The following is a 24,811-nucleotide window of genomic DNA, read 5'->3' on the forward strand; positions in this document are numbered from 1 at the left end:
ATCTCTTTGCATCTTTTTATTTCTGTCTTTATTGCAGACTGTCTCTTAAGTGGAATTTTGTGCACTAGAGAAGTGTGATTTATTGTAAATATTACATTAAAAGACTTGTTTCTCAAGCAGTTTAAATGAGTTTTTTTTTCAGAGACAAACATTACTTCTGCATGTTGCATAATCATTAGATCATTTCAAAAGAGCAATTTCTTGAGCTTCTGTAACAAATTGCCTTTCTTTTGCATGTTGTGAAGTTTAGAAGTTGTGGCATCGGAATGAATGCGTGTTCATGTTGTATTGCTTCTGAAATAGCTGAGAAAACAGTCATGAGAAAAATCACTGAACTTGAACTGCTACTTGTGACACTGACAGTACTTTAACATAAAGGAGGTGCCAGTGGATGAGGAGCTTAACATGAGCCACCAATTTGCACTTGCAGCCAAGAAAGCCAACTGTGTCCTGGGCTGCATCAAAAGAAGTGTGGCCAGCAGGTCAAGGGAGGTGATTCTCCCTCTCTATTCCACTCTGATGAGATCCCACCTGGAGTACTGCCTCCAGTTCTGGAGCCCCTGTTGCAGAACGCTGATTAGCTTGCCGTGGGAACGTGGTCAAGGCCCTCACAGGTCAGTGTGATAAAAGGCAATGCCACATGGACTCCAGACAATTCAATGTGAATTATGCCACAGACCTTTATTGATCATTTCAGCTCTCAATATATCCCTCAGGGCATAAGGCACATGCCTATGCATTAGCATAATTAGTCAAGGACAACCCACTCCATCAGCATAAACCACACCTTGTTTTCCTCATTAAGGGGGTGTCCATTATCTCTCCTTTCTGAGATAAGGTAGCCAGCAGCTGGTGGGAACCAAGGTCAGCATCCGCTTGTTATTATCCTTCCCTGTTACAGGAAGGATCTAGACGTGTCCAGAGCAGCACTGCAAGGATGATCAGAGGGTTGGAGCACCTCTCCTATGAAGACAGACTGAGAGAGTTGGGGCGGTTCAGTGTGGAGAAGACTCTAAGGAGACCTTATTCTGACCTTCCAGTATCCAAAGGAGGCCTAGAGGCAAGCTGGTGAGGGACTTTATAGGATGCTGAATTGTGATAGGACATGGGGAATGGAGCAAAACTGGGGGAATGCAAAGTGAAGAAGGATGTGGGAACGGAGTGAAGAAGGGTAATAACAGGTGGATGCTGACCTTGGTTCCCACCAGCTGCTGGCTACCTTATCTCAGAAAGGAGAGATAATGGACACCTCGTTAATGAGGAAAACAAGGCGTGGTTTATGCTGATGGAGTGGGTTGTCCTTGGCTAATTATGCTAATGTGTAGGCATGTGCCTTATGCCCTGAGGGATATATTGAGAGCTGAAATGATCAATAAAGGTCTGTGGCATAATTCACATTGAATCGTCTGGAGTCCATGTGGCATTGCCTTTGATCACACTGACCTGTGAGGGTCTTGACCATGTTCCCATGGCAAGCTAATCAGGTGTTTTGCAACGCAAAACTCGAAGTGGGTAGATTCAGATTGGATATTAGGAAGAAGCTCTTCACTATGAGGGTGGTGAGACACTGGAAGACATTGCGTAGGGATGTGGTGGAAGTCCCATCCCTCGAGGTTTTTAAGGCAGGGCTGGATGTGGTTCTGAGCAACATGATGTAGTGTGAGGTGCTCTTTCCCGTGGCAGGGGGATTGGAACTAAATGATCCTCAAAGGTCCTTCCAGCCCTAACAATTCTGTGATTCTGTGACTAGACAGCTTGTTCAATAGCTCGCATGCAGGCCCCATTCACACGTGTGCGCGGTGGTGGTGCTTGATGGGCCAGGCACGGCTTCACTATTGAATTTCTGTTACATAGAGGTTGTAACAGGAAAACACTTTTGGATGAATCTGTTGGGTTGAGTTTTTTTTTTGTGGTGAAGGGGTGGGGTTTTGTTTGTCTCATACAGAACTTTAAATACCTTCTCTGTATCTCTCAGCTATTGATAGTGGTGTTCTTTGTACACACCTACCACAGCAGGCACTGCAAAGCGATTGTATTGCAAAACTCTCCTCTGGAAGGGTTTTTAACATGTCCCTTGCTTCATCATCCTTTTTGCTAACTGGGGAGCCCAACAAATATCATAGCCAGTCACAATTTAGAATCTGCTAGTGAGGTGTGGGCATTTACCTGTAACAATTTTCGAGTTAAAACCAAAATTCATTTGTTGATACATGTCTTGGATGTGCTTTTATTTAATAAAGAAGAAACCATACACTTTAGGAAATGGTAATCTTTATTTACAGCTATGATGGGAAAATGCAAATGAAGCAGAGAATTTTATGATTAGTATTTTACTGAGCAGTCATTTACTATAATTACATGGTTTTAATCAGTGGAATTACCATATTCTATTAACCAGTTTCTTTCCTGACTTCTTGTAGGATTCTGAGTAACAACAAGATCTTGTGGTTGAAGAATGGCTCTTTCTTTGGACTGAGATCCCTGGAGAGACTGTGAGTAACTGGCCAGCCTTATCCTCCCCTCCAGTTAAAAAATATATTTTTGTCTTATGTATAGAAGCAAACATAAGATAATGAAGTTGAGATGTTCTGAAATGTATTACACAGAGTTTCTGGACAATCATCAAGTTAAGAAACAGCAAAAATGAGTGGATAGGGATGGACATGGAAAATACAGGAAAGCACAGTAATCAATTTGGAATTAAAATAAACATTGAGTCAAAGACTTGTATCACACTGTGTACACTATCACAGTGATGACTAATGTATGTAATGGTAACACTAATATACCTAAGATGTAGTTTGGGTTAACTCATTGGCCTCCAATACTTCCATTTTAATTCTAGTCTATATTTTCATTATGTTCTAAAGAAATTGGGCGACATTTATCACTGGAGCAGACAATGATGTTGACAAAACTTCTTGACCATGCATTTCTAGTCAATATTTGGAGGGGGAAAGAGGACCTTAGGAACAACCAAGAAATTAAGATGATGATGTTTGGAAACCTCAGTGAAATAAATAAGCAGGAACAGGTATACTGTCGTAATGCTACTCTCTGCAGGTATATAAGTCACTCATCTGGCAATAATCATGTGAGCAAGTCAAAAAGGCAATTTTTTGTATCTTTAGGCAACTTTTCCAGTGCATCTCAAATGAGCAAATATATTATGCCTGTCTTAAAATATTTCCTGCAGCTTAAGCTAAAATATTTTTGAACCAACAGCTCTACATAATGAACATATTCTCAGAGAGCAATATAAAGTAGTTACTGAATTCATGACTGCAAAGTAATATGGTTAGTAACAGCTGTGACAAGTTTTTTTGTGCTTGAGAATATTTGGCCAGCCGTAGTCCTTCTAAGGACTACAACTCAAGGTTTTTAGGTCAGATTGCTCCAGCTGTGCTAGGCTCAAAGTGAAGATCTAGACTAGGAAAATAAATCTTATATTCTCATCCTGATGTCAGCTGACAAAAAACAGTATGTATCTGGCCTATTATCCACACTGCTGATTTCCCTAGTCTTCGCAGCAACCACTGGATTAGAATTTCCTGGATAGCTTTGACCTGAGCTAACTCTCCATAGTGTCTCTACCTGGGGACAATCTGTTGTGGCTTCTTCTGTCATGGACTTCCTGGTGCATAGTGGTGTTAATCTTGTGCTTGATGTTTTCTAAAGTGGGTGCATGAAGTTTTCTCTCTGTTTCATAGCCAGATGGGCATTTTCCTTTAGAGGAGTGTAATTACCTCTGAGATTGCTGCTCCTTTGTCCCTAGTGGCTAAAACTATTTAATGGGTTCAGAAGCTATTGGGAGGGAACCAGCAAATAAAAATAAACAAACATCCACTAACAGACCATTATTGCATAAGCAGCATTTCCTTGGGAAATCGGGATGAAAGATCACTAAGCAAGATTACACATTTTTCACAGTTGACCCAGAAGAAAAGCATGCCAGGCATTAATACTTCAACAGTGAATGTTTTACAGAAACTCCCTCTTATATTTTCCCAGTATTCCTAGGCCTGTTTCTAAACAAAGAAAAATAGTGCTGAAGTATTTGTCAGAGTTTGGCATTGAATTTATTTTTTGTTTGAATGTTATTTTTTCAGCTGCATGGAGCAGTCTTACTCAACTAGGTCTCACCTAGGTTGTGTGTACCAAGTGTTCCTGTGTTGTAAGTTTACCAACTGCTTGGCAGTGCTATGCAGTCATGTGTTGTCCTCAGTATTAGATAAGATTGCAAAGAACATGCTTCAAATATGACATTCTGCAACTGTATATGGTGCTGTGCAGTTGATGTAATAGCACATTAATGTGAGAGAATGAAAGGACAGGAAAGGCAAGAAAATGAAATTAGAGCATAGAAGAAAAAAAAATGTTGTTCAACAGCTGCTATAAAAATGTGGTATTTAGATGTTCTTTACCAAAACTCAAGTGGTGAAAGAGTAAAATATAAAGGCTTTATATTCTGACATACTCACATGCCTCTTTAAACATGCAGTTTATGTTGTCTAAATTACTAGCTGCTTAATTTGTTTTCTGTCCATACATTTGAAACGTGTGTGGACACACATTCACAGATGAAGAAACCAATATTCTTCCTAGGCACTGCCAAGGATTGCAAATATGTTTGAAGAAATTGTGAGGAAAAAAAATGAATTTTCAACACACACATGACATATTTAAAATTAGAAACTTCATAAATTAAACTTTGGATTGTGTGGTTTTAAATTGTAAAAACATAAAAATGCTTCTTTCTATTTAAACTAATAATAGTTCAAGCTGGCAGCCAAGATGCAATTGTACATGTTATTTTCTTCTGGTTTTTCTTTTTTTCTGAAGAGCTTGCAGCTAAGGAGTGTGACCATAACCTCATTCAAGTGCTTTCTGTAGAAAACAGATTCATAATCTGAGATCTCAAGTGACCACATTATTTGATCTCGGATGCCACTTAGCTGTGTTTAGAAAAATGCTGTGATGTTAGGAAGAAGTCATTTTTATAACGTGTTTCTTAGAGCTGTTTGTTGTGAAAGGAGGCATGGCATGCTTAAAACTGTTTGTGTTGAGTTGGCCTCTCTTTTAGGCCACGCAGGAGAGACACCAGGTTTACACCAGTGTGATTCATAAAGGTCAATCCCTTTACTGAAGCTAAGTGTGATGCCTGTAGAGTGGAGTTTGGCAGAGGGGCCTGTACTTTTGATAGGCTTACACAGGCAGAAATGGGCTGTCCACATCACAGTATCACAGTATCATTAAGGTTGGAAGAGACCTCACAGATCATCAAGTCCAACCCTTTAGCACAGAGCTCAAGGCTAGACCATGGCACCAAGTGCCACGTCCAATCCTGCCTTGAATAGCCCCAGGGATGGCGACTCCACCACCTCCCCGGGCAGCCCATTCCAGTGTCCAGTGACTCTCTCAGTGAAGAACTTTCTCCTCACCTCCAGCCTAAATCTCCCCTGGCGCAGCTTGAGGCTGTGTCCTCTCGTTCTGGTGCTGGCCACCTGAGAGAAGAGAGCAACCTCCTCCTGGCCACAACCACCCCTCAGGTAGTTGTAGACAGCAATAAGGTCACCCCTGAGCCTCCTCTTCTCCAGGCTAACCAATCCCAGCTCCCTCAGCCTCTCCTCATAGGGCTGTGCTCGAGGTCTCTCACGAGACAGACCTGACCAACTACCCCCCTTAATCCCCCTTTGCAGCAACTTAGCCACACCATTGCTTGTTCCCAGGGCTGAGCAGCCTGTCTTCCCGCACAGCTCAGAGCTCCCTCAGCTTCTCTGCCAGCCTCCCAAGGCCGCCCATCTGCAGTTGTGCCTCCTTATCAGTTCAGTTACTCAATCCTGCTTACTCTCCTTATTTTTTCAGACTATTCAGTTGTGCTCAAACCCTGGCATGTTTGATTTTATGCAATTTTTATATTTGGGAAATTACAGAGAAAGGAAAAGCAGTTCAAGCTCCTTTCAAGCATCAGTTTTCTTGCCACTTTTTCTTGCATTTAAAATCCCACATGGATTTAATAAATCCTCCAGATCTCGTTTATAGCAATAGCAAACAAGTTCATTGTTTAATTTCACCTTAAATATTCTCAGGGAACAAAAATACACATGCTCCAACAGTATTTTCCCTTGTCTAGCAATATGTCTAGGAGTCCTGGCAAAATCTAAGCAATTTTTTGTGTAAAACTTCTTACTGTGTTGACTTCTTGTAGTTGTTTGCAGGAAAGAGATCATACTGCATTACTATTTGAAGCAGTTGAGCATATTACAGTAGATAGGGTAGGATGGGAATAGTCCAGTCCCCTGGATCAGGACTATTTTGTGCACATACTCTAAACTAGATAGAAAAAGATTCATATTCCTCTTGGTGCTCATTGAACTTTGAATTACTTCTTTGGTTTCAGTATCGTTTTGAGACGATCTTTCTACTTATGGTGGTGCTGGTGTTTGCATGAAGCATGAATAGTTGCCTCTGTCACTTCTACACACAGCTAATAGAGCTGGCATGTTTTAAAACCAGTGTTAAGCTTACTTCCCTCCATGTATGCAGGACTAAGGCAATTATAAATACTGAGCTCAAAAAGGAAAGCTCTGAAAATTAATGAATTACTGAAGTGAAAGAACTGTGTTCTTTCACAGATGCTTGTATTACAAATAATAGGTTTGAAGCAACCCCTGAGATACTCAAGAGCTTTGCAGATATGGAGGGGAGGGGAGCTGTGAACATGTCAAGCAGCAGATAGATCAGAAAGAGGGAAGAAAATATTTACCAATATAGTAATTATTTATCACCTAAATTTAAATGTAGCTTTTTGTGAAATTAATGTTTTTAAGGTTCATCCTGGACCATGGAGAGAACCAATCTCTATAAAGAAAATAAATGTGGGCTGTGTTTATCAGAGGTCAATATGTACAGGTGCTTAGCCATCTCATTGTTTTCATTGGTCGTAAATGCCATGATTACAGAACCACAGAAACATTCAGGTTTGAAAAGACCCTCAGGATCACGAGTCCAAACGTTATCCCTGCTCTTCGAGGTTCACCCTAAACCATATCCCCAAGTGAAATCTAAATGACCTTTAAACACATCTAGGATTGGTGACTCAACCACCACCCTGGGCAGCCCATTCTAATGCCTGACCACTCTTTCTGTGAAAAAAAAAAAACAAACAAAAAATCCTAATGTCTTGTCTGAACCTACCCAGTCACAGTGTTGAATCACTATTTACAGGTGAGAAGAGACCAGCACTTAAGTCTCCACAATGTCCATTCAGGTAGCTGTAGGCAGCAACGAGGTCTCCCCTCAGCCTCCTCTTTTTCAAACTGAACAGCCCCAGCTCCCTCAGTCGCTCCTTGTAAGATTTGTTCTCTAGGCCTTTCTCCAGCTTCATTGCCCACCTCTACACTGAAAGATGTTTTTGGTCTTCTGCTGTGGTGGTGATAACCCAGATGTTCTGAAATTTTGCCTCTCTTTGTTGCTTGGTCCTCTAACTCTGGTCATGTTAGACAATATGTCAGTGTCATGTTTATTCTGATGCAGCCAGAAGACACGTAGCCACTTACATTAATTTGTTTAGATATCTACCTTCATGTAACTGTAAATAGAGTTTATAACATTTAAATGAATTACTGTTAAATAAATAAATGCATGTCAGAAAAAGTATTTCTTCCATAAAATCCCATTTCTAGAAGATATCTTACCATTTTAGTGGTGTGGATTGATACGAGTCTGATATCAGACTGAAAGGAGATTGGAAAATAAACCTTCTTTGTAGCATCAGACAATTTTCAGTCCCTCATTTGGAAGGTTGTTTTTTTTTAGCATCAAATATGAGTTCCTCATTAACATGAACACAAATTATGTAACTTACTTAAATGACAAATAAGAACTAGTAACAAGTTTCCCTTATCACCTCAGTTAGATAAAATTTTCTTGTTGATAATGAATAAATTTCCAACTGACTCCTTAAGTTGGATGACTTTGCTGGTTTACAGTATGTATTGACAGATACCTTTTTCCATCATCCATGTTTTTAGACATTTCATTAAATAAATACAGATTCTTAGCTACTAAATATTTTACTTAAAAGCAATTGAACCTTTCTAATCATAAAGAGGTCTATGCAAATAGGGAATTTTATGAAAACTCTAACAAATATGTAGTAGTCAAGTACATTCATGTCAAACAAAAGACTCTTTTGAGAGAAGAAAATCTTTTGAGAAAAGAATCATTTGGGACAAATGCTTGGAAATTAGGGACACTCATTCTAATTTTTGCCATACATTTTCATTAATTTTTTGTCACATCATTTGGTCTTTCTCTTTACCTCTATTTTTAGTCTGTGAACTAGTACTACTTACCTACTGGTTCCAAATCTAATAATGCTGGGGTATCCTAACATATCTAGAGACAGAAAACATTGTAAGAAAAACAGCATTGATGCTTATGTAATACCAATTATTTAACATTTTAAACTTGCATACAGTGACCCATTTATTTGAATTTGATGTTGTACTCCTAGCCTGACTGGGAAGCAGCCTTAATGGGCACAGATACATTAGTGAAGATAGAGGATACTGATGCTCGGTTGAAGTATTCTGTGCAGCTCTATGCATCACAAAAAAATTGAGTTGTTAGTGAAATTTGCTAGTAAATGTAAACCTCACTTTTTTTTTTTTTTTGTGAGCAGTGAAAAAGTAGGTTCTACAGCAGAAAATTGTCTTGTATCAGAAAAGTTTTTAGCTTTGACTACAGCTGAAGTAACTCTTATTAAATACTACGCCACTAATCCAAGCCTGGTGTATGCTGAATAGCACATGGACCTTGGACAGGGATGGACACAACTCTCAATCTGTCATCTTTGATGACAAGACTGTCTTAGTGAGAAGACTGAGGCAGTGCATCCACACCTCTGCTAGCAGGGTTGCATGGGATGTGACTAAGGTCTTGGTTAACTTTTTAAGTTCAATTTTAGTCCAAACATAAATGTAGTCTATTCTAACAATAATATTATCTGGTATGACTGTCACATGGAAAAGAAACACAAGTAAGATGGGTCCATATATAAAACATTTGTATGAAGACACTGGCATTAAAAGATGTGAATAATATTAAATCAGAAACACGGTGAGAAAGAGTGAATGTAATGAATCAAATTCTGACTCAGCACAAGGAATTTGGGTTTGCAGAATTGATATTCTAACTAGTATTACTACCACAACCAGTAGATGCATGTGTGTCTTATGGGTCCAGTGTCATCAGAATAAAGTGAGCAGCCCATGGATGCTCTGACTTCTGTATCTTTTTGAGACTGCCTGCTGGGTTACATAAGCAACAAGAGACAACAGCTTTGAAAATGTTATGGAACAGAAAAACACTGTTGATCCTCATGTAGAAGGATTGCAGGGTGAAATGCATTTCAACATGAACATCATTTGGCTGAAGGGAGTATTTCAGTGAATTGCACAGAAGGAGGATGTCTAATTTGCCATTCATAGAAGTTTTGAGGAACTAGAGGAGAAACAGTGGCCCAGTCAATGTCTCAAAACAATCAAGGCAAACAACTAAAGATTAGCTTTTAAAATGGTGATGCTCTCAATTGCATCCAGTGCCTAGCAATAATTTACTCAGTAGTGCAAGAGTTGAGCATTGCATTTTTTGTCTCCCCTTCCAACTCCAGCCCTCCAAAAAACCCAAACCTGCAACTAACCAAGCCCTACAAAAGACCAAGCAAAGAGAAAACCTTTCAAAAGCCTCTGAACTCCAAAACCTCCTATGTCCTAGCGTACAGTATCAGAGAGAGTTAGCATTATATCAGAAATGATAAAACTCTGGTTATTCTTGGTATGGCTGTCAGGGGAGTTAAAAATTCAAAGGAAAATTACATTACCTTCTTTCTAATAGACAAATGCATTCGAAGTCATGCAAGCACAAAGTAACTATCAAAGCACTTGTAATGTAGGCTGACAGAAAGATAATGCATTTTTTCCTTTAGTTGTTTGTTATTTACCAGTACAAAGTCACAATACAGTCTATTAGACATCACATATTTTATATTTGAGAGGATGAGACAACAGGAAAATCCTGTATATGTCTAGTTCAGTAGAGCTGCTATGCCATAATGTAGAGAAAATAAAAAAAAGGCAGTAACTCTAAAAGGAGAAGTTTCCTTTTTTGAGCACCACAGTCCTATTTAAAAATAACAGTGTTAAATCTGGAAAATAGTGTAATAAAATTATTGCCATAGTTTTAGTTCAAGGGTCCAAACCCAAATTTTGGACTTCTACCCACAACTTTCTACTTTAAGCACTTTTTTTTTTTTTGTCTCTGTTTCTTGTGATATTTTTTCTTTCTCCCCTGATAGAAACAACATGGTCTACAAGGCCAAGTCTTTGCTCTTGATTTCATAATGAGACATAAGACTTGTCAGCACTGCATTCCCCTGCTGGTGCTGCTCTTTGGCATGATGGGCATTTATGCCATTCTGTTTGTGCTGTGGAGATTACATTCCTCGAGTGAAACTATGGTTTCAGCATGGGCATGAAGTTGCCAGTTGCTGGTATGTATGTGGTACAGTAATGATATTTAAGATGACAGTGGTTTGCCAGATTGCTTTGCTATACATTTGACTGTAGATATTTGTGTTTTCTTTTCACTAACCAGATTTTTTGTTGGAATTGCTAGCGTGGCAAATAAAAAAAATGTTCTGTGGGGACACAGCGGTTTCAGGAATGTCTTTGTCACAGATGTCAGTATTTAATTTTAAATGGTTTATTCACATAGTGTGGAATCTTTTTGAAATTATAAAGCTGATCTATACTGCTTAGGCAGGATGCAAGCTGTCTGTCTTTTCTCTAAAGAAATGTCAGACTGGTTGGAGAAGAAACCCAGAAATGTGGGTTAAGAACAGTTTGTGTGAAATCACAGAGCAGCATGCTGTCATGCCAAGCTGATAAAAAATAGTGTTAGCTGATTGATAACTGCAGCTAATCTTGCAAAATGAATAGCAGGGTAAGTTGACAGTACTTGTGTTCAGTATTTTGTGGTTTGGGTCCCTCAGCTGTAGACTACTGATGGAATAACGTTTTCAAATTAAAAAAAAATGTTATAATGTTTGTTGTGTTCATATGCAATGTGGTCGTTAGCATGTCAAGAATACTGAAGTTCAGTGCCTCATCTGGTAGTATCTGTACATAAAATGTGAGAGACTTGAAATTCCAAATAGCAGCATTTCAGCATCACGGTGTTGTTGGGTAAAAGTCAGTTTCAGAAAGAAAATTTCAATCTCAATCGTTCATCCCTAGAGAGGTCATAGAATAGCTTGAGTTGGAAGGGACTGTAAAGATCATCTAGTTCCAAACCCCTGTTGTTCTCTTGACTCTTCTCGTAACTTGTTTGTGTTAGGTTTTTTTTTCTGGCTGTTATGTTTATTGACAGACATTTGCTTCTTTCTAAGGGAAAAAAATAAAAGTAATTGTCTTCCCAAAGTTCATGTCTATAGACTAGCCCATGAGATCTCCGATGAAAACATGGGTGACCCTGGGAGCTTATTGCCCTCAGAACTTATGGTGGTGCCTACGGAAATCATAGCTTGTTCTCTGACACTTGTACTTTACCAATAATCTCTGAGAAGGCAGAAAAAGGAAAGAAAAGGCAAAACCACCACCCCCCCCCAAAAAAAAAAAACAACCAACAACCAACAAACTCACCAAAAAAACCCTACTTGAAAAGAAGAGCTATATTTTGCCAATGTAGTTTAAAGGGAAAAAAAAAGTCCCTAAGATGAGTTGTCTGAAGTAGTTAGGAATGCTGATGTAATATAACAGCTGTGGGCAGTTTTCCTCCCCACTTCTTAATATAGACAGAATTGATTAGTTGGGTGTAGTGTAGTGCTGCGTGTGTCAAGTAGGTACAAAATGGTTGTTCTCACGAGAAAATTGCATGCAGACTTAGCACATGATAAGCTGTCTTGTGTTAACACAAATTGGCTCCTTCTTGAAATGGAAAGTGACTGGGAGAGCTATAGAAGATGTTTGTATAGGCTGAGCTATACACATATTCTGTGGAAGAAAAAAAAAAGAGTTACAAAATTCCTCTATGCTCTACTTTAGGAAGTGTTTTGCTGAAGAGAATACAGAGAGAAATATTCTGCTATAATGAAAATGTGTACTTTTACTTGCCTGTGAACTCAGAAGAATAAAATTGTTCTGTGCAGTGATAGCAGGCTTCATCTTGCAGAAATAAGCAGTTCGAGTTAAAAATAAACCACTTGAGTTAACATAATGCAATCAACTTGTTGAAGCACAAATAATGTTTTTATCATGCCATTACAACCCAGAAAACTGTCAAAGCGGCAGCTTGAAGCTCTCAAAATCAATTAATTTCCGCCTATGAAAAAAAAAATGAAAGATGCTAAATCAGGAAAAAATATTTTAATTGTAGGTACCTGGAAAAAAAAAGCCCAAAATTATTAAAAAGCTTTCTCTCTCAGCCATAACTGTACCACTTTTGCTATGATGCTATAATTAATGGCCAATTACAGCAAATGTATGTTCCCCAGGGACACAGTGCATTTATTTTCATCAAGTGTTCTTTCCATTTTTTAATGTTCAATATTCACATTTCTTTCTTAATGCCAAGTGAGTTAATATTTTTTTAAAGACCCTAAAGAAATGCTTTTCAGCTGAAATGGGAATGTAAAGTACATTGTACTCAGAACAAAACAGTGTTTTCTGTACTGTGTCAGCAGCTAAGTTGAGAATTCGATAGCTTTTCCCCTCATTTGTACATTAATTGCTTTTAGGTATTTCTGAGGAGTGCAAGTGCCTCCGAAGGGACAATTCTCCTATTTGAGTGAAGTTTGAGTACTACATAAAGCTTTCTTACTGCTCAGGGTTATGTGAACTTAAAAAAATATTTAGGAATGTAAGACCAGAATGGGTTGCAGCCAGGCTGAGTTTCCAGGGATAAAAAGAAAGTGTTTTCAACTTCCCTTCTGTGGCCGTTTGAGCTGATCCTCTAGCTCAGACATAGGGGAGAGATGAACATTCCAGGGATAGGCCACATAAATGGCAACAATAGATAAATTAATATAATTGCATTGGAGCATCAAGAACTTAATGTCTAGAAGCACAGTTTGTTCTGCCCCTTCTCCCGCTGGCTTCTGCTGCTGCAGCTTCGCCTATCTTCCCTGGCTGCTGTTTTGGCTACTGCTGCTTCTGCTGCTTGACCCCTCCCCCATCTCCCTTAAGGTTATTGTATTGTTTTTTTTTTCCCTTCCTTCCTTCTCTAGTTATTATTTCTCTTTACATTGTTATACTTATACTATAAGAAAATACAATTTCATCTTTCCCTGACTTTCAAAAAGGATGGGTTTTGTGTTGTGCTGAGTTGACTTCTCACCGGGTGCCCGGGACATCAATTCTTGGTGCTTTTTCCAAAGCGGAGACTTCTCTCCTTCTTAGGTGCATTGGCCAGGACTCGAACCTGTGCCACCAACACGTGCCACCAACACATCCCCCCCTCTGGGGAATCAAACCTGGATTTCCCACACAGCAGGCGAGAATTCTACCACTGCCGTGTGGGAAACCCAGGTTCGATTCCCCAGAGGGGGGGATGTGTTGGGGGAAGGGTGTTGTGGCTCAGTGGTAGGGTTCTGTGTTGTGGTCCTTTTTGAAAGTCAGGGAAAGATGAAATTGTATTTTCTTACAGTATAAGTATAACAATGTAAAGAGAAATAATAACTAGAGAAGGAAGGAAGGGAAAAAAAAACCCAATACAATAACCTTAAGGGAGATGGGGGAGGGGTCAAGCGGCGGCGAAGCAGCAGATGCAGCAGTAGCCAAAACAGCAGCCGGGGAAGATAGGCGAAGCTGCAGCAGCAGAAGCCAGCGGGAGAAGGGGGAGAACAAACTGTGCTTCTAGACATTAAGTTCTTGATGCTCCAATGAAATTATATTAATTTATCTATTGTTGCCATTTATGTGGCCTATCCCTGGAATGTTCATCTCTCCCCTATGTCTGAGCTAGAGGATCAGCTCAAACAGCCACACCTTCTCATCATAAACACCATAAACTAGCCACTCCATTAATTGATTTCCAGCACTCCATTAAGAGCTTCAGTTAAAAATATTACCCCTAAACATTAGAATGTTTCAGAGGGGAAGAAATTGTAGTGTGTCACAGGGTTTAAAAAGATTTTTCTTTTTATATGTCTTTGCCACTCTACCAATCCTTCTCAGTCCAAATCTGGCATTAAACATGAGTATGCCAGCAATTTCATACCACTACAGACACTTGGATTTTTTTCAGTACTGGACCAGTTCAGGTTGCGTTCAAATGTGTGAGTAGTGGTCTGTGATGATTGCTTTGTAGCTTGTGTAAATGAAATTAAATGCCTTTTTCTTCAGAACCAAAAAATGCATTTCAATCATTTTTGCCTTCTGACTGTTATCACATAGCAGTGCTCCCTCATTTCATGTACTTATCTACTCATATTCAGATTTTGACTTGCCTTGAGAGGAAAAACGTAATCTCAGCTAATGGCTCTGACATAATTTCTCCTTCATTCAGCCATTTCCTACTTTCTTACTTGTCTTGCTCTAACTTATGTAAGCAATGACAATGAAAGGAAAAACACTTAATAAAAGCAGAAAAATAATATCATAAATGTTAGCAGAGGGGTGGAGGGAGAACACACGGGGAACATGGGAAGGCACCTAATTGTTTGGAAGGAGTTAACAATAGCATGTGTTGGATGTGGTCTTTACGCAGACTTCCTTCTTTCCTTCTTACTGAGATAAGGAAATTTCTGTATTGAGCTGTTGAGCTAGTGGATGTGTGTCCTAAAGTTTTGGTTTTGTCATTGCAGATTGCTGCTCTTTGAAAACTCCCCAAAGTTCTTTTTGTAGGTGAAATTGATTTCTTAGGCACGTATTCCTATTCTGAAAAAACCCGTCCTTTGTCACTAGGTTTGTCTTACGTTACATCATTCTTTTTGCATATTCATACTGCGTCGAAAAAACCTTTGGTTACTTTGGTTTTACTTCTATTTACCTGAATAATTATTAAGACATTTACATAATTATGAAGCCCTATATTATTTCTTAATTTTGGCCCATTTCTTCCACCAATCCAGTAGCACATTTTCATGTGAGAATGCTTCAATAAAAGAATTAGGGTTTAATTCTCACATAAGTGAGCTAAGCCAAGTTTCATTTCTTTGGCCTTGCCTAATGCCTCTCAGTAACGCTTGTGGCTTTCCACACCTCCATGTTATGGAGGTGCTATTCCCCAGTGTGCCACTCTTTTTCAGAGGAACAGCCCATGTTTCTTCAGTAAACATAGCTGACCTGCTGCAAAGCAGCTATTTCATTAGCAAGTAGTTTAGGAAAAGAGAGGTACAGGCTGGGCGGTGAAGCTCTGGTTGATATCTACAAAGAACATAAAATCATAGTTTATGAAGGATGTATACTGGATGCACGAAGTTGAGCATATGCCAGCAACCAGAGCATGAACTCCTCAGGACTCTGGGTTCATGCCAGCATAAGCAAAAACTGGTCTAGGCCTGTCATTGCTGCTGCTGCTTCAGCTTGTGCGACATGCTAACATGGGGTACACCATGCTTCCTTTTGCTAAATTAACTTGGCCAGTGAATTCCTTTGAGTACTTAACGTGTCTTAGTGGTGTTGAGGTTCAGTAGAGTAAAACTCTAGCATTGTTCATGAACTGCAGAGCATTAGCTGCATGCTTTTTATTTATACACTATGGAGGCTGTTTGTGGTAGACTATGAAGTCCCATTGATTACCCAAATTTCCTGGTATGCTAGTTGCATATAAAAGCAGATATGGAGCTTACACAAAACTTAAAACTTATGAAATAGCAGGGAAGGGTCAACAGCATGTGCACTTTTTTATGAGCCATGGTTAGGCTTCCATGAAATGAAGAAAATTTGCTGAAACCAAAGCATTTTGGATAACTGAAGTCATTGTTCAACAACATTTAAGAGGTGATGTATGTCGTATATGAAAAACAAGCCCTAATGAGGTGTGGTGAGCTAGAAAAAACCAGACAGGATCGTGCAAAGTATTATAAGTCTTGCGGAATGACTGAAAGAACCTTTTTATACTGACAGATATCCTCATTTTACTGTCAGTCTTTAGCAATGGGCGAAGGTAAAAAGAGTAAGCTGTGAGAGCAGCTGCTGCTTGCTTGGTTTCCTCCAGTACACAGAGTGAAGTAAAAAAAGAAATGGTACTTCTCATTTCAATATTGAGATAGCAGAGCTGAGCAACTTGTGTTGATCTCAATTTTGAGAACAAATGTTTTATGTGCAATAATTATTTTGATTGAATTACCTCTAGCAACTAAGTTGATGTTTTGATGTTAAGAACAGCATAAATTGCCATGGATTTCTACATTGTAGAACTCACATGATGATTATATTGATTTCTAGGACAATTTCAGTTGAGCTAAACATGAACTGATAGATTAGGAAGATACTGCCAGTTCATGAGTACATTCCTGAATGCATTTATCTTTCATTTCTACCTGAAAGGAGATTGTAGCCAGGTGGGGATTGGTCTCTTCTCCCAGGCACCCAGTGACAGAAGAAGAGGACACAGTCTCAAACTGTGCCAGGGCAGGTTTAGGCTGGATGTTAGGAAGAACTTCTTCATGGAAAAAGTGATTGCTCATTGGAATGGGATGCCTGAGGATGTGGTGGAGTCACCATCCCTGGAGGTGTTTGAAAGGAGGCTGGATGAGAAACTTAGTACCATGGTTTAGTTAATTAGAAGGGTTTGGTGATAGGTTGGACTCAATGATCTCGAAGGTCTTTTTGTACCTGGTTAACTCTGTGATTCATTTCCCATTTGAAGTTTTGAGCCCCTGTCTGAGGCAGAAAGAGCATGGATTAAAAGAAATTAAAAAAGAGAATGCATGTGCATGTATGCATGGTATCAGTGCTAATTTGCCAGTAGTGAGCCTGAAAGAAGGTAGCCTGCCTGCTCCACTGCTCACCCAGAAAGTAAGTGGAGCAGTCAGTCAGCCAATTACACAGCAAGCTATCTACAGCCTAGAATGCTAAAAGTCAGAGTTGTTGGTTTGGTTTCTTTCTAATTGTTCTTTGCTTCATTTTTGCCTTTGCATGCCAGCTACTCTGTGTATTTTCTCTATGTTAAGTTTGGGAATATATAAGCTTTATTTTTCTGTCTTGGATGCTAGTGTTTTCTTGCTCATTTTATTCTATTCTATTGCTTAAACTAAGGGATTGCTAAGTGTTATTTTTATTACTATCATATTTGCCTAAGCATATCTAGTTTTATTGTACCTGACTTTCAAGAATTAAAGTGAAGGTGGCTGTTTTGCTTCTTAATTGCTTCATTCCTAAAAACAGCTGAGAAAAGTCTTAAGTGAACAATGCAAGAAGGAAGCACAACAGGAGGCACTACTGCAAGTCATTATCCTCTGACCCCTCTTTGCTGCCTCCTCCTCTCACTCTCAGAGAAAGAGGGAATTGAGATGATCAGTTTACCACACCTTGCAGAGGAAGGTACAGTTTGTGTAAGGAAAATACTCATATATATAAACACAGCCTTTGGATGATTTGACTTCCTGTTTCCAGGTTATTTCGTCCATTATTGGTAAGTAAAGCTTTATCAGAAAGTTATTTAAAACAAAACAACTAATCACCGATGACCATCACAAAATTAATTGGCTATTACCAAGCCAAAAAAAAGAAATCTTATCTCTTAAGCTGAACAAACCTCTCCCTGAAGTGAAGTGGAAGGGCAATCTATTCTATGCTATTTCATCAGCAACAAGCATATCGGGAATCATTTCATCTGCATGAGTTTTTGCTTAGAATAGTGGTTGTTGATCCAGTTTTTACACATCTATCATTCTTTCAGGTTGCTTTGGGTTTTTATATAATCTGAGACAATACATTCTTGGTTTGCTTGGTTGCATGATGAATATGGGTCATAAATTCCTTCTCTAACAGAATCCCCATAGTCTAATGCACTGTAGAACTCTTTCTAAATGTGTTTTATGTGCTGTTTTTGTAACTGTTTAATAGAGATGTAAACTGTATTTGCCCAGAATGGGAGAGACACTGACTTTAAAAGCAGCATTGCCATCCTTCAGGCAAATGTAAGATTATATAGATTGTTTGTGCAAAACTTTCCTTAAAGAATTTTCACTTAAACAGTTAAAACACTAAGATTTCTCTTCTCCTTTCTTCCACAAAAGTCCCTTCTGAAAGCTTAGCACAGAGCTGTTCTAATTTTGTATTTTTAATCTCTACTGTAAATAATTTTATCAGATTTTTTGGAGGTTGTTTGGTTCATTTTAGGTTAAGCCAGGAGTTAACTTCTTATAGAGATTCATTAAGAAGCAGCTGGGTTCTTTCTGAGGACAAATGGGAAAGTGTCTTGGCCAAGATTTAAAGAAATAATGCAAAACTTGAGATTTCTATCCCTTCCCCTCTCCTCTCTCAGCACTGTTACTTTCAGATTGGAAATACTTAGATGTGAAGTCTGGCAGATATTTGACCCTGTGTTTCAGACGTGGTCTTGCCCAGTTCAATAATGATCTGTTTTCATTTGGCCGAGATGCAAGCTTTTAACTAATGTATGTTGCATTTCTCCAAGGATTTATATTAAACGATGAAATCAGTGATCTAACAACGTTTGCTTGGGACAAATGTGTGTGTAGCCTATAAACATCATGAAAATATCCAGCAAAAGTCATTCTTGCAGTAACTTGCTGGATTTGTGTACATAGAGAAAATAAGAGAAAGGAATTCAAGGGTATGTGCAGGTCTATTATCAACAACAGTGTGTGTGAGTGAAATCCATTTATGGAAAAACTGTAGCCTAACTGGAGGTTGGATTATGAGAATTCAGATTACCAAGTTGCTGTAGATGATGTTGATGGAGTTATAGCATCAGTGGTTTTAATATGCCTGTAAATATCTAAAAGTTGTACAATGAACTCAATACGAAACATTTCATAAGAAAGGCAGTTTCTTGCCTGAAAAGCTAATGTTGTATTGGCACTTAGAAGATAAACTTTACAAATGTGGTAAACTTTACCCACAATCAGAAAGAAAAAATATATAAAAATGAGGAAAAATCCCCTAAAGAAAAGGAAAACAAAAGATTGTCACATGTCAGAACTAGGAGTGTGACAAAAGCTTCAGTTTCAGAGTACTGTGTGACCTATTAGACCCTAGCAATACAAACGTGAACTGCTACAGTAATTGTTTTATCGTAGAATCATAGAATGCACTGGGTTGGAAGTGACCTCTAGAGGTTGCTCAGTAGGACTTCTTGCAGTAGGCAGGGACATCCGCAACTAGATCAAGTTGGTCAGATCCTCACCAAGCCTGACTTTGAGTGTCCCCAGGGGTGGGGACTCCACTACCTCCTTAGGCAATCTGTTCCAGTGTTCCACCACCTTCATAGTAAAGAGCTTCTTCCTAGTGTCCAATCTAAATTACCCTTGTGTATTTGCTGCAGACAGGTCAGATGATGTGATTTTAGCAGAATGCATTAAGAAGTGCTATGCATGTTTAAATAAAAAAAAATCACAAGCAGACTATAGGCTTATTATCTGCCTTTCCACTTTGATTTTGTCTGTTAAAAGATTTTTAAGAAGTGGTGTTTCAAGGGCTGCTGTGGCTGTAGGCTATAGAATTCCATCATAAGTGTGCTAGTTTGAAGCAGGCTAGAATGTTTTGGTGAGAAGAATGAGATTACAGGCTGTGAAAGGAAAACAGTGGCAATGTCTACTTCACTCATAGGCTTGCTGAGATGTATAGGAACAAGAAATAAAAACACAGATAACCACTCTCACTCGGGCTGCTGGCTGAGCTGGATCTCACTCTCTAACCTCACCCTCCATTTTGGACTAATCCACTTTGCTTCCTAACCCCCTGGCCGAACCTCCATTCTTCCTTGAGACTGGGGTAAGGTTGAGAGGGGTAGGAGGAAGGTGAAGGGGCGGTTGGGAGCCCCTCCTGGGGACTCAGGTTTCTGGGAGGGGAGTTGTGTTTCTGTATTACCTTTTACCTTGTATATTTCTGTATATCTGTAAATATCTGCTTGTATATTGTGCTAGCTGTAAATAAGAAGCTTCATTCATATTTCCAGAGTCTGCTGAGTCTAGTCTGGGTGATTTCTAAAGTGTGGGGGGCAGGGAACACCCAAACCATCACATCCTTTTATTTAACCTGGAAATGTTCCTCATGATGATGTATCAAAAATTTGATCCTGAGAAGTATCAAATGTTCTCTTTTCTTGTTCTTAGAAACCCAGGTGGAAATCGCTCATTCTCTTTACAGTATCCTTCAGCATAGTTTTCAACTTGATTGTCTTTGCCCTTAGATGTGGGCATAGGCATTTGAATGAATTTTGTATAATCCTATAGAATGGTTAATAATAAACATGTTCCAGTCACAAGAATATATAACAAAGTAAGCTTACACTGAGTCGAAGTTTGAGGACTATCATTGAACAAACTTGCACTGATCGAATTTACATTTTGCATCTTCTCAATACTTTGTCTAAGTTGCACACTTTTCTGACTGGCTTTTATAGTAAGTACACAGCCTGTCATTCTTAATATAGCAGTATGATAGTGTGAGCAGGAAGAACAGTAGTACCCATCATTAATCTGTACCTGATGTGGTACAGATGTGGTCATTCGATACAAAAATATTCTGTCTTTCTGAAACCAATTGTGAGAGAATTATCTTGGGATCTAGAGCATTTTCTTGCCAAGTAGTTCTGGGGAATTAAAGTTGAATGGATAACACTGAACATTTTACTAATAAAAGGGAAGTAGCATTGTATTTATTCTAACAAGAAGCTAGGCAGGACTGGAAGTATAGGAAGGCTGCAAGCTTTGTCTGAGATGTACGTGGGCTGGGTTGAGTGTGAAGCCATGCTGTCTGAGTTCACCAGTATGTTTTGAAATGTCACAGCACTAAGTCAAATGGCACTTTAACAAGTATCATGGAACTAGTTCAACTGAACTGGAGATGAAGGTGGTTTTGACATTGACAGAGTGTCTGCTCAGCAAGTTTGCTAATGATACCAACCTGGGAGGCTTGGCTGACACACCCGAAGGCTGTGCTGCTATTCAGTGAGATTTTGCCAGGCTGGAGAGCTGGACAAAGAAGAACCTAATGAGGTTCAACAAGGATAAGTGCAGAGTCCTGCACCTGAAAAGGAATAATAAACTGCACTGCTACAGGTTGGAAAGTGAGCTGCTGGAGAGCATCCCTGTCCAGGAGGACCTGGGAGTCCTGGTGGACAAGCTATCCATGGGACAGCCATGTGGCATTGTGGCCAAGAAGGCCAGTGGTATCCTGGAGTGCATTAAATGGGGTTCTGGTGTGGACAGCAGATCAAGGGAGGTTCTCCTCCTCTAGTCTGCCCTAATGAGACCCCATCTGGAACATTAGGTTCAGTTTTGGGCTCTCCAGTTCAACAGGGACAGGGATCTACTTGAGAGAGTCCAGCAGAGGGCAATGAAGATGATAAGGTGCTGGAGCATGTGCCCTATGAGGAGAGGCCGAAGGACCTGGGGCTTTTTGGTCTGGTGAAGAGAAGACTTGGAGGGGATGTATTTAATGTTCATAAATATCTGAGAGCTGGGTGTCAGGAGAGAGGGGACAAACTCTTCTCAATTGTGCCCTGTGATAGGACAAGAGCTAATACATATAAACCACAGCACAGGAAGTTCCACCTCAACATGATGAAGAACTTCTTTAAGGGTCACAGAGCACTGGAACAGGCTCCCTAGAGAGGTTGTGGAGTCTCCTCCTCTGGAGACTTCCAACACCTGTCTGGATGTGTTCCTGTGTGACCTGAGGTAGATCTTATGGTTCTACTATGGCAGGGGCGGTTGGACTCGATGCTCTATGGAGGTCTCTTCCAACCACTAACATCCTGTGGTCCTGATCCTGTGATCTTTGTAGATGGTAATATTGTTATTAAGACTTTAAGGTCCCTGAGAACTAATGCCTCTGCCTTTATAATTAATAGTGAAAGGGTAAAAGAGAAGATAAAAACAGGTAACATTACCCAGCTTATAAAAGAGCCCCGTGATGCCTGCTTTTAAAGAGATGTCTCCACGTTTGAAACACAACAGGCTGTAGTAGAACTGAAGTATAACCTGCACCAGAAAAAAATGACATAAAGCAAATTATATAAAGAAAGAAAACCAGTGCCTTCTTAAGCAGCAAGTAAATCCTGCTAAGTCTGAAGTAGCCTATGCTGGCCTACAGAAATCCAATGCCAATCTTTCTGTGTTAAAACTTCCAGCTTAATATCACATCATCTGAAATCCTTTTACACTTTTTCTTTTTTTGGCCACCTTATCATTTGAAGCTATTGAGACATTCAAGGTCCTCCTCACCAACAGCTTGTTGGTTATAGAAAAGATTTTTGACTAAGGGACATTATTTCATCCTCTGTTGGGTCAAGAAAAGAGAAAAATTCAAAGGCAGACACGGGTAGTGGTTGTGAATATGAATTCAGCAGAAATAGGGATTTGTTTTTCATTTGTTCAGTCCTTCGTAGTGTGGCAGATTGGTTTTTTTTCAGCAACTGTGCTTTGGTGTTTAAAAAAAAGGAGATTTCTATCTCCCATGAAAAAAGAGTCAGAAAACAGTAAAGTGTCTCTGCTGTTTTGTTTCTCCTTTTTAAGCGTTCTGGCTGTTGAACTGTAACATTGGCCACATGTACATTAAAACTATAAAGTCCTTATGAATCTTTGATGAGGAAACGTTCATATGCTTACAAAGTAGATGGTTTTAACAGAGGCACCTCAGTCACTTTTAATTTTGTTTCCCTCACCATCCCCCAGATACCTCAAGGGCTCCGTTCTGCATTCCTTACACATTTTGCTTCCTTGGGAAAGACTCTCATTCATGTTAATCAAAAGACATCACCCTCTTTCTCCTCCCCCCAGAAAACCTCACCCACATAAAATAACACAAACTCACAACTCCATTTAAAACTCTTTTATTCCAGAAAAGCATATTACAAATTTGTTACTCGATTATTCTCTGAGCTTTTGATACAGATTAAGAAACAGCTCAAAGAGAATTGTTGTAGCTGCAAAGAATGGAACCTTTTAGAAGTGATGGGGCACTGTCTTGTGGGGGAGCAACTTAGTAATGTTACAGTGTTTCAGTAATGTAATGTTGCTGAGTTAATTAGCAAGGGGGAATTGCTTTAAAATGGTGGCTATTAGTAAAGTGCTACAGATAAAATGATATTATTTTTGGTATCCCACAAATGTGTCTTTTAATAACACTTAGAATCCAGGGCACATGGAGGCTGGAAGTGGAATTGGATTGTGCATCTTTATCGAATCAAGATTAGGTGCCATCCAAAAGTAGCTTGCAGGAGATTACCCTGAGTTTATACTGATCTTCTAGGGACTATTTCAGCCCTTAGAACAGTCTGAAAGGCAGGAAATAAACAAATATGAAAATTTATTTGCCTCTGAAGTGCCATTCAGCAGCATCTTTTGGCCAGACCTTTTCAGAGTCTTGTCATGTATGGTACCACGGTGTGCAGAGATGAGAGAATTTAAATAGTTTATAACTTTATTTTGATGAAACCTATAAAACTAGAACTGGTGGGGTTTGGATTGGCTATGACTTAAAGAAATCATTACTTTGTATGAAGTTCCAGGATTTATGTTTTATCTGTAAAGAGGATAAACACACGGATCTCAGCGTGTCACAACACTGACCATAGATAAACAGCATGACACCACATTGTAATGTATTATGCCAGCTGGAACTGCTGGCAGACAACTTAATTCAGTCATCAAATAGTAACTGAGGTTAATAGTGGCAACAGCACCAGGCCACGCAGCTGCTGCTGTCTGTGGAAATTTGTCATATGTCAGTAGGTTGCCTTTTAAATGTTTTGAAATGCCAAACAGTTTGGTGTGTAACAAACCCTCTCGGGTGTGTGTTGTGCCAAGTTGTGTGCAGTGTGTTAAAAAATACTGAAATGCAACCCAGATTTTCAGGGAAGATTTTGTATTCCGAGTAGTCCAACACAAGGGAATGAGAAAGTTCCTGTTTTTGCAGAACTTCTCCATTTATTTTGCCTGGTGCATACTTGGCCACCCAGAAGATAAAGCTGATTCTGTGTAAGAAAATTTTAAAATGCTTCATTTACAGGTTCGAGGATTTTTTCAGTGAAATAATTTATTTTTGTTGCTACACTAGACAGAAAGTTTTTGCAGAGTGTGTTCTGTTTTTCTCACATCATCAGATGTTTAATGTACAAGCTGTCTGCAGTAAGGACGTAAAGCTTGTGAAATCCTTCATTACAGCGTGCTGCAGTTGTAATTCTAAATATTTTCAGCTCAGTGGTTGGCTTTAAATCTGATTTGATTTTTTTTTTGGTTAGTTCTGAGCCACACTGCTATGTTGGTTGGTATTAATTAGCATGATATTGAGCACTTTTGTGGTCTTTGCAAAAAGATACTTGGACAGTTAACTGACCTCAATAGAGCCTCATCTGTATGCATGTTCATATTGCAATGCAGTTTTATAAGGTGAAAATATAAAACAAGACTCTGTCTTAAAAACTAACTAGCTATGGCCTTTTTTTTTTTTTTAAAGTGCAGCTATGGTGCTTGGATTTCAAGGAAATAAAATCAGGAATTTGTGTTCTAGATGCACCATTGTAGCAGGAAGTTACATGTTTTCCCATTCAGGCAGCTGTTTATTCGTAGTATTGCAAGCAAATATGGTTTCTTTAATGTTTATTAGATAAA

At 39.2% G+C, this 24,811-nt stretch overlaps 1 protein-coding gene across 3 annotated transcripts in view; it reads left to right on the forward strand.

Annotated features, from left to right (window-relative positions):
- The window catches only part of LOC135176046 (adhesion G protein-coupled receptor A3-like), a 293,150-nt gene that overhangs the window by 49,397 nt on the left and 218,942 nt on the right, over positions 1–24,811 (forward strand). For all 3 annotated transcript variants that reach the window (XM_064144647.1, XM_064144649.1, XM_064144650.1), the window contains exon 2: positions 2,421–2,492. In XM_064144647.1, coding sequence (XP_064000717.1) covers positions 2,421–2,492 — 72 coding nt within the window. The remainder of the gene's footprint in view (positions 1–2,420; positions 2,493–24,811) is intronic.

The sequence above is a fragment of the Pogoniulus pusillus genome, chromosome 6 (genome assembly GCF_015220805.1).
Source record: "Pogoniulus pusillus isolate bPogPus1 chromosome 6, bPogPus1.pri, whole genome shotgun sequence".
Taxonomy (NCBI): Eukaryota; Metazoa; Chordata; class Aves; order Piciformes; family Lybiidae; genus Pogoniulus; species Pogoniulus pusillus.